We start from the raw sequence: 11,313 nt of genomic DNA on the forward strand, positions 1-11,313 counted from the left end.
CAGCCAAGAAATTCATTTGTTTTTGCAAAGATAGAAAAAGGAATATATATATTGTCTATCCTAAAGTATACTTGAATAATAAAGTAAAAAAAAATAGAATAAATATTATTTATACTTCTTTATATATCATTCAATTTCAATGAATGTATTCCTTATCTACAAGAAAATAAATATCATTCTTTCTATCGTACTTAATTAAACAAAATAGCTATCTCAAATTTGAAACGATATTTCCAAAACTATTGCTTCTGCGGCAGCACGCCGGGTAGCTGGTATGCCGGTTACCAGCTAGTAAATAGTAAAAGTATTTCGATTTAACAATTTGACTGACAAAAATCATAACATTTCCTCTTATCATAAATTCTTGATTCGAAGACGTGCTAATTACACTAAATCCGGCGGCCGCACAAATTCTAAGTTCGACTAAGGCTCATTTTGCCTTATTCAGATTTGTAATTGTAGTTCCAGTGCTGTATATTTTATTTGAATTAATAAATATAGAACATTTTTTAGTTAATTAGATTGAAACTTCTGAAATTGTGAACAGTCAGATCGTTCAAAATAATCTTGAGACCGTGGAATATTTACATTTTAAAGCACAGTTTTAATTATTTGGGATAAACACACACACACACACACACACACACACACACACACACACACACACACACACACACACACACACACACACACACACACACACACACACACACACATACACGACAAAACAAATAATATCATATATACATAACAAATAACATATACACATGACAAAAGTAATTAAATTGTTCATAATTGTACATAAAATTTAGATTTCTTAAATTTGTCGTCGTGAAAAATATTCAAAAATGAACATACATCCCATGAGCATCCTGTATTTTATTGGAATAAACATCTTGAATTTGCACCATGGTTAGCTTTAGTTAGCTACACCGAAAGCGAAAAATCTAAAACCGGAAAGTTATTTATTTTCAATAAAACTGAGTATTTATATTTGATATAAAAATTAATAAGTTGTGTTTCATAAATAATGAATGCGATTGAAACTATTTCTGTTGTGAATTAACAATGCGAAGAAAAAATAAAGTGTTACAGAATTTTTAATTAAAATTAAAAACAAATGCAAGTTTACCAGATATATTAAATTAAAATTCATAATTATTTAAAATTATATACATTTATTTTTATAGTATAATTATTTGCATAAAATTTCAGCATCTCAATAACAAAGAATAATTTTTGAACAAAAAAGTTTTTTCGAATCAATTTCAAATAAATTTTATTCTGCATTTTGATGTCTGAAACAAGCTTTAGAAAATTTTTTTCACTTGTTCTTGAAATATATTACATTTTAACGTGTCATAATTAAAATAAGGGAAAGATACAGATAAAATAAAAGCCATAAAACATGAATGGAATACGTAACTTGTATAAAAGTAAAGAAAAATCGTTTGAATTTATAGTAAGTAAAAACAAGCATTAATTTCTGGGATCTTTATATTTATTATATATATATATATTTGGAAAGTTGAATTGCCAAACCACTGATGGGTGGCAAGAATGTTACAGATGCCCCGTGAACCAGTTTTAGGGACATTTGATTAGAAAATGAAATATTAACAACAGTAATTCCTTTCTATAGCCAAGTTTGAAAAGAAAAAGGGATGAAAATAACGATATGGCTATGCTTGGCACATTTATTCATTTATTCTCGCTTCGCCACTTGTCTGAAGGTAGAAAACTGCTAACTACAGACACGAACAGTGCATACTGATAAAATAAATATAGATGGCCTTGTGAGTATATGTCTAGAAGATGGAATATTAACTAGAGTACTTAAATCCATTTATAATAAGGAGGATGGAGATAATATTTTTGGCATATTTGCCATCACTTGACCTTGCCATTGTTTGTCACAGTTTTGCAGGCACAAAATATCTGCAATAGAGACACTAACAGTGGAACAGTAGTGGATACTAGGGAATTACAGAAGTCCTGGGATGGGGATTGCCTCAGTGTTTACACTAATGCATTTATTTCACTTTTGACGGCTGAGTAGTATAGTAGGAATGAAAAATAAAATGTTGTCCATAACGCTATTATTTTTGTCACGTTACTGGACACAAAGAAAGGGAAAACTTTTAGAGTATGGACGTTTTCAGTCTGTTTTTATCTTCTATGCAGTGATGTACCGTTTCTGAGCAATGTTGTGATGCAAATGAATATGAACACCAAAAGCATGCATGAACCAATCACTGTGAGTGCGGTTGTTACTGTAGAACTCGCTGCGAATTTCATTAATGCGAGGAATACACCCACTCCAGCTGCACCTAAAATGAGTACACACACAAAGCTGAGACATTCTCTCATTTCTGATGATTCATTGATGCATGCAACGTGCCTCACAACATGAGACTTACGGAACCTAAAATGGAAAACAAAGATAAGACAAAATACCAATGAAGCTATTATTAAGCTAAGTAGTTTGAATGCGTAAGCTCGTTTAACTTAGCACAAAACACCACTCCTCACGTGGTATCTGGAATCAGAATCAGAATAGATATGAATAGAGAATCATTCTTTATACAAGTCGCCTTTGGTGACCAGTTTGTTGGCCAAGTTTATTGAGTTTTTAGGCTGTTAATCATTAATATGGGATGCATTTCTTAAAAAAAAAACATTTCACTTTGTAATTTCATACGACTTAAGCGTATGAATTCAATTAAAGTAGTTTACTACAAATTACAAAGTGTATATACTACGAAATAAAAGCAAAAGTGTAAATTGTTTCAGATAGTGTATCAAATTGAATTAAAAATATTTTTTAAATTTTTTTCGTACATTAAAAAATTGTACGAAAAGGAAATTTATATCATTAAAAAGGTAATTTTTTTTAGTCTTTAGATAATACAAAAAGCTTTTTTATAAGATAATTATTTAAAAAAGATGTGAGTATCAATTTAAATAGGCTAGTCATAACGATTACGGCTAGACAAAATTAATATGCGGGCGCCAAAATTGAAAAATTTTGGAGTGCTTTCTCGCAAAATATAAACGAGACAATTTTTTTATTTCTTCTTTAAAAGCCGTTTGTTATCATCTCTTGGACACCCAGGATTGCAGATTTTTTGAGAATTTTTGACGATTGACATGATTTTGACGTGCTTGGCGAGAAACCGTACATTAATTTTACCACGATTATTTATCTGGCAATGGTGAAGTCTAATTTTGCACTTGATTAACATTTTTGCTTGAAGTTTATTTCTTGATTTCTTTTATATCTTCTTTCCTCTGACTGAGTGTCCTCTTTAGTGATATGGAGAACTATCTTCATAACATATCTAATAAAATTGAGCATCTGCATTCATTAGCTAAACGCAGCTTTTAATTCAGTACAGCTGTGGAAATATTCAGTGAATGAAACAGTTTGAAATTCGTATGATGTTTTGTTAATATTTGACTGTTGTCATTCGACAAATGGTAATAAGCTCGATTTCTGTGCCACGTACGTTAGCTTTATATATATATATATATATATATATATATAAAATTAAAAAAAAATTACAGATCTAGCATGAAGAGTTGCATACGAAGAAGAAAGGAAATAAAAAGCACTAAATAAAAAAATAATAGAATTAGGATGAAACATTTAAAAGTATTATACTTTATACTTATTTTTGCACTTGCTGTAAAATTTATCCTTGTCTAGATCCAATTAAACGATATATCTTCAAAATTGGCGTTCTTTTTATAAGTTCAAGTTTAAAGTAATGACTGCGACTAAAATACCGATCTTTCGCAATTAAATAAAGTGCCATTAATCTGAGAAGAAAAAAAAATTAAATTAAAATGCTATAAGCATTCAAAAACCTTTATGAAAATGAGTTGAAGAATGTATTGTTAGCTGAATTAAATCAAGAAATTCAACTAATATCCGTTTCTTAAGAAAATTTGAAAATTTCAAAAAACAGAAATTCAGTATTCCAATAAAAAAGTTAGGATGGAAAAAAGGAAAAAAGAAAAAAAAAAATGTTTAACTGGAGCGAAATTTTTGGTATCCTCATATAAATAAGTGATGCATTAAAGGACTAATTTATAAAACTTTTAGATTGATAACTGTATTATTTTTTTGAAAATGCGACTTTGTTAAAAGACGAACAAACGAATAAATATAAAACAATATAGTCAAAAATTACTTGAAAGTATTTTTCTATCAATTAGAATTCTTGTATCGAAAAAAATCCCTTTCTAGAAATTTTGTACCGATTTCAGATGGTATTTTAATGGTTGATTTTCAGTATCAAAGTGAAAATTGATTTTGAAGCTAACATTTTGTCTTAATTATGAAGCCTGAATTAAGCGATGACCATTACGCATGCGAATGCAAACTATTATTTAATGTGTTTTGAAAATCAGCCACTGCAAATTAAGATTATTTTTCTTTTTCACCTCTTCGGCATTCGAATGTGGAAGCATTACTGATAATAATAATAAGAGAATCGTGATTGAATTTTGGCTGCTTTATATCTGGAATTCATTTGTGGAAATAAACGGTGCACATCGAGTGTGACTTGTGTTTTGGCCATTGAAAAAGAATTTGGTGTGCAGATTGAACAGTTTGTCAGAATGATGTCTTCTGTTATTGGTTGAAAAAAAAGACAAAGTATGCAAATATGCTGTACACATTCACACATATGCTTACACAATGCTTAAAGGATGACGTACGACTTGCTTTTACATTTAATAAGTTGTTTACAATACTTTGGATCAGAAAACTATTATTTTTAACTCTGAATCTGTATTTTCAGAATCTTTTTTTTAAAAATTAATTTTTAGTGCTTTCTTATTAGAATTTCGATGTATCGAACTGATATGCAATTTGGCAATAAGTTCGATGAATCTAATCATGTGATTTTGACGTTACGCAATTTTGACTTTTACCATTTTATAGATACCGAATTCACTTTTGAAAAATATGCCTAAGTAAGTATTTTTCGATACAAAATTTTCGATGTCATTTTGAATCAACTTCAGCCTTCATATCAAAGGAAAAAAAAATTATTAATATTTTTAACTGGAGCGAAATTTTTGGTATCCTCATATAAATAAGTGATGCATTAAACGGACTAATTTATAAAAACTAGCTACTTATATATTTATGATTAATTTTTTAAAAGAATGGCACAAAAAGATTTGCAGAAATAGTGAAGTTCCACAGTATTTACTTTGAACTTAGTTTCTGAGTGCTACATTCAAACGATCTCAGTGACTGGGGTGCGTGGCAGTTTAAGTCCTTTCCCCATGTTAATGAGCAAAATTTCAGTCCAAATATACAAAAAGTATTTATCAACTATTGAGGGAAACTACTATACCTTTGACAATTTGCTTTTGATCTGTTTGAAGATTTTGTGATATGCGACTTGCCGGTCTGTGTTAACTTGTGAATTTGACTTGGACAAGAGGATGGCTCGGGTTTCGTCTTATGAGTCTTGTCTGCGGTCACGGTTGGCTTCGATTTCGAGTCCAGAAAATCTGTCTTTTCCGCAGCAACACCGAAAAGTTCAGTAGTCACCTTTCTATCATTTTCGATAAGAAATGCTTCATTGATATAAGAAACACTTGGAAAGAGACTCTTTTGATCCATTGCACTGCAACTTTTAACTAGAGAATAAGTGTACACATGAACAAAATGCCGCGATCAATTGAATTATGTCATAATTTTAATAATTTTGATTCAACAATAATTATATAATTAAAATAGAATTTATCTTTGAAAAATTCAACAGCTTTATTCCAGTTCTAAGAGGTGCAATATTGTAAGACTGGTGAAAATAAGGTGTGTGTCATCAGCTGTGTTACACCGAAAAAAAAAACTAATTAGTAAATGAATACGAATATAGAAATAAGGATGTACAAAACTATCCTAACTAAAAAGAAAAAAGAAGTTCCGACTTATAATATGTATGCAATATTGTGAATACGTAGCTCATTTAAATTTTCTTCTGTTAAAATATCGAAATTTAAAGAGGGAATTGTTTATAAAAATCTAAGGTACTTTGTGCTTGATGTTTAGTGATTTTAACGCCCCGTTTTAAAGCAACAATTTCAATCGGACCTCGTAATTTTGAGCTGCTGTCAGATGTCGTAGACGGTACCTCAGCTGGCACTTCCTCTCCAAATTTCCACACCACAGTAACGGGAGGACGTTTGGCCCCGACGATACGGCGTGCACCAGACCCACTTACATGACGGTTCTTCGGTGGAATTGGATCTCGAACCTGCAGCTCTCCGGTTCCGAAGCCGAGACTTTACCACCAGGCCACCGCGGTCCCGCTTGATGTTTATAGGACTTCATTAAAGTGAATTTAACTTAGAAAAAAAATTCGCTCACAGCTCTTAAACATGCATTCTTTTCTCGTATACGAAATATATAAAGATAAAATTTGAAGAAAATTCTCTCTAAATTTTCAGATTTCCTTGTTCTAGATTACCAGAGCACAAACACACATTTTGGAATCATGTGAAGTCCATGCTTAAAAAACTCAGGAACATGAAGGGAAAAGTGACGTGTGTTTGAAGGAAATTTAAAACTTCCACAATAATTGTTGATTTCTATTGAATTTAGGAAGACCCTGTCGTTGGAAATCTGTCTGCCGACCATTGGTGTGTGAAAGAAGCCACCATCTCAAAAAGTTATGAAATAAAGTCTATGAGCGATATTCGGACAAATGCATCGTGGAGTCCATTGGCATGTTTGTTGTTATTATGTGAACGCGATAACTCAATTAGTTAAGTTCAAGAATTGAAATATTAATTCAATCTTTATTCTAAAGCAGTGAAATCGCAATCAGATTTTGAACGATATTGTTTGAGAGGAAGAGGTACTGTTCGAAAATAAATACTCAACTATCATTGCACTATGGTGGTGTATAATTCAGTCGAACCGGAGGGTTTCAGAAAAATCCGGCGGGGACAACGTCCTCCCACTTGTGTGATGTGGAAGTTTGGAGAGGTGGTTCAGGTGTCGTCCTCGTCATCTGACCGCGGTACAAAATGACGAGGTCCGTCCCAAAATAGCCCTAGTGTTGCTTTAAAATGGGACATTAATATACTAAACTAGACTAAAATAACTCAGTCATGTCTTATTGGAGAATCGCTGGGAGAGCACTCTCATTAGTTCTAGAATGTGTTTGCTAGAGAATCGTCTAAAAAGATTCCAGTATTCTTGAATGTGTAACATTTTCTTTCTAGTTAGTATAATGCCGTCGGAACACGTACAGAAGAATGTTTTAATCAATATAAAGTGGAATTGTAGGTGAAGTGCAGTAGGTAATTAACAACAGATGATCATGGCAACTTATTACCTGAAATGTAAGCATTTCTCTATTTTATTCTTATTGTTTATCAATCAAATAAAAAAGTAACGATAATAATATTTAAAAATGACTGTAAAATCATCAATTTTATTACAGTCTTTTCATGTGTGTTATTTGTTCCTTCATTTACAGAAGGAGTGCATTGTAGCACCATCTATACATATTTGTAAGAGAGATGGAGACGACAGCTGTACTCTGGATGGGAGTACAAAACGACAAACAAAGGTTCGGAATTTTTCTTTTCGCTCATCACATCATAATGAACGGAACTCTAGTATAAATAGTCAATGTAAATGTCTAATATTAGAATTAGAAGTTAATTTTAGTGTTATATCTAACACCAATTTTAAGTTTGGTTAGTTTAGTTATATTAACGTCCCTTTAAAACAACACTAGGGCAATTTTGGGACGGACCTCGTCATTTTAAACCTCGATCAGATGACGAGGACGATACCGGAGCTGCCCCCCTCTCTACACTTACACATCACACCATTGGAAGACGTTTGGCCCCGTCCACCAGACCTGTTTACACGACGGTTCTTTGGTGGAATCAGGTCTCGAATCTGAACCCTCGGGTTTCGAAGCCGAGACCTTCCCACCAGGCGAATGCGGCCCTCAAAAACCACCTATAAATGATCTAGCATCATAAATAATCACTTCATTTATTGTTTTTTTACATTGATTAAATACTGGTGATGCATTTTTTATTAATATGTATTATCATTCCAGTTGCTGAAAAAAATTTAAATGAAAAAAAAAATGTTTCAATATTTTTCTGAAATGTAATTATCTTTCCAGTAATCCATCTTTCTGAGAAGGGTTCTCCAACTTGAATATTTGTTTTGATATCCTGTACAATCCTGATTTTAAAATCCAAAAAAACGAATCAAATAAAAAAAGATGAATATCAGATGGGTTCTGAGAATACTAAAAATAGCCTGATATTTCAAAGCGGGTACGAACTCATCTGATACACGTCAGTTATACAAACTTATCTTTATTATTTATTATAATCATCATTAGATAAGAGGACAGGCAGATATTTCAATATGTGAGGATTTCAGTATTCCATTTTAGCGATTAGAGATGTGCAGTAACATTTATCATATGATAAGGAGTTACACTATGAGGTTTAGTATCAAATTTGAAAACATAGTGCTGCCCGAATGAAAAAAATATTTCAAAACATACCAATATCTAAGACGAATTATTGCCTTCAAGTCTCATTTTGGTCTACAATTTTCACATTTTTGTTTACAAAGCAGCGGAAAAAATTCGATCTCGAGATTTTGAGGAAATTTAACGTTTCAGAGTTCCCAAATTAAGAAAAACCCTTTTTTGAAATAGGATGATTCAAATGTGTAACAACCTAAGTGTATGAAACTTATTATGTGGGTTTTCTACAACGAAACTGTAAAGACCTTCCGAATTTGGCTGAAATACATTGAAAGTCAATTTGTTTTCTCGAATGTGCAATGTGAACACAATAATTCTAAATTCAACTCGATAAATGGATGTTATTGTATCTATTATGTGATTCGTGTATGTGTGAAAGAAATAGCTCAACAATGGAATAAAGTACATAAAAGAAATTTGCTGGTGATCTAGACATGAAAATGTTCATTTGTTTAAAATTTTAATACGATTAGACAAAGAGAAAAATTCCAAAGTTACTCCAAATGCTTACTCTAATTTATCTGTCTAATATCTATTATGCTATAGAATCCAGCAATTTTAGCATTTTATATTAAAAATATTTTAATTCAAAATTTTCTTTATCCACAGAGACCTTACGTATGCCATTTTAAATGATATTTCAAAAATCCCCGACATTCTGTTATACGCTTCTTTGTTTCAGAAATTTGTATTTCAGTAATTTGAATATAGGTTAGTTATCTAGTTTAGTTATATTAACGTCCCGTTGTAGAGCAACACTAGGGCTATTTTGGGACGGACCTCGTCATTTTGAACCTCGGTCAGATGACGATGATGACACCTGGGCTGGCACCCCCCTCTCCACACCACACCAGCGGGAGGACTTTGGCATGACGGATTTAATGTGCAACAGGCCCCCTTACACGACGGTTCTTCGGTGGAATCGGGTCTCGAACCTGAAACCCTACGGCTCACAAGCCGAGACCTTACCACCAGGTCACCGCGGCCTGTTAGTTATCTAGGATTTTAAATTAGGAAAAAATTATGGCTAATGTCTCATTGCTTTCATCACTGTATGTATATACATTCTAACTTTATTAAAGCTGCAGTATGGCTGCCCCCCCCCCTACTAATGTGAGATGAGCTTTAGCTTCTAAGTAAAAAAAGTGAGGTTCACATCTCAGTATGGGGGGGGGCAATCCTACTGTAGCCTTGCTTAAGAGATCAACTTTAGCCATACCCCCGCCCTCCACACCGATTTAAAATCTGTCATTTAGATACAATTTCTTAATCGACTAAAAACGGAGAAGAGTATACAGCTGAAGGGAGGGAGATTTTTGAGATATATTTAAAATGATATAAATAAAGTCTCGGGGCAAAATAATTTTGGCTTAATTTTTAAAATTTTTTTTCTTATTAAAATTAATGATCTACTATAAAATATGTCTAAATACTTGCTAAATTTTATACATTTATTTGAAAGTCATAAAGAAAAACTTCAGTTAGTTGTAATAAGGACTCAAAAAAATTAATTTAAAAATGGCCTTTCCATTAGGAGTTAACGAAAAACAATAAACTTACTGAATATCTTCAAAACTTTGGCACGTCAGCCTGAATTGTGAATCGAGATCGTTTCAAATCTGATTTGTGATTGTACATTTCTCCAAAGAAAGTGAACGCTTTCCACATGTTTCTTTTGAGTAATTATTGACGCTTACGAAAAGAAAAACAAGTTTCTAATAAAGCGATAAGATAAAATGCAACCTGTTTATGTGCGATTTACAGATAATATAAGATAGAGATGTAATAGTAAATAGCTACCTGATGATTTATTCGAATTTTGTAAAGTTCTAATTTTTGAAGCGAATCTCTTTTTTCTTGCGAATAAATGTACAATTTTATTTCATGTGTAAATAAGTCCGATGTAAAATGCAATTTAATGTTTATAGTACTGATATGCACCTTAAATGAATCTATTCAAAACTTTTTCCTATCACATTGCCGATTTCTTTTATTTTTGCTTATAGGCTATAAATGGCATAAGGTTATGGGATGGATATAAAAGAGTTTGTTATGCAATTAAACTTAGTTTATTGACATCAATAGAAATACTGTAGAAATATTTGAAATATTCTAGATTTCAATTAAAATATTTCAAAGGTATCTAGAATTTCTTTTTAAAAGCGAGTTTGATCATTTTCATTTTTGATTTCATAATTTTGATATTTTTCAAATATAACTTCAGAAATTGTAAATGAAAAACAGTCTTACATTTTGAATATGAAAAATTTTCTTTCTTAACAAAAAATTACCTTGATATAATATGGAATGCCAACCCGTTTTTTTAATCTGGTTTCTTCATTTCTTAGTCATTTTAAAATTTCTCTTTTTATTATAATTACGAAAGCATGTGCAAAAGAGATCTTCAGATTTTTTTTTCCGTATGATGCACTGGCAACTCGAAAAAAAAAAAAAAAAAAAAGTCGATAATCAATGAAATGTCTCAATATTTTTTCATGCACTTGAGTGCGATACATATGCTAAAATTTGTTTTCTTAGATCTGAAGTTTTTTCCTTAAGTCTCATAAAATAAAAGAAAACGAGTTTGTGTTTTAGAAAAGTATTTCTCCCATCAGCTTACATGGTGCAAGATGGGTGCAGATACACAATTCTGATATAAAGACATCAAGCTAAATTTTAGACTATTAAATTGTTCACTTCTGCATTAATTGTTTCACTTCTGAATTATTGTAATCAAAACTATACAAACACATGAACAAAC

General features: G+C 31.6%; 1 protein-coding gene across 1 annotated transcript; it reads right to left on the reverse strand.

Moving 5' to 3' along the window:
• Positions 1–1,497: 1,497 nt before the first annotated feature.
• Positions 1,498–10,227, reverse strand: LOC129957463 (uncharacterized). Its single transcript, XM_056069776.1, has 3 exons — positions 10,113–10,227; positions 5,373–5,661; positions 1,498–2,425 (listed from the first exon to the last, which is right to left on the reverse strand). The coding sequence occupies exons 2-3, from the start codon at positions 5,642–5,644 to the stop codon at positions 2,170–2,172; spliced, it is 528 nt and encodes a 175-aa protein (XP_055925751.1). The 5' UTR covers positions 5,645–5,661; positions 10,113–10,227; the 3' UTR covers positions 1,498–2,169.
• Positions 10,228–11,313: the final 1,086 nt, after the last annotated feature.

The sequence above is a fragment of the Argiope bruennichi genome, chromosome 11 (genome assembly GCF_947563725.1).
Source record: "Argiope bruennichi chromosome 11, qqArgBrue1.1, whole genome shotgun sequence".
In the NCBI taxonomy this organism is placed as follows: domain Eukaryota; kingdom Metazoa; phylum Arthropoda; class Arachnida; order Araneae; family Araneidae; genus Argiope; species Argiope bruennichi.

Bases quoted from the DNA above. Each gene is read 5' to 3' on its own strand.
- LOC129957463 (XM_056069776.1), bottom strand. From the start codon at position 5,644: ATGGATCAAAAGAGTCTCTTTCCAAGTGTTTCTTATATCAATGAAGCA. The intron at 2,426-5,372 runs GTATAGTAGTTT...TTTCCATTTTAG, and splicing joins TCAAAAGCAAATTGTCAAAG to GTTCCGTAAGTCTCATGTTG.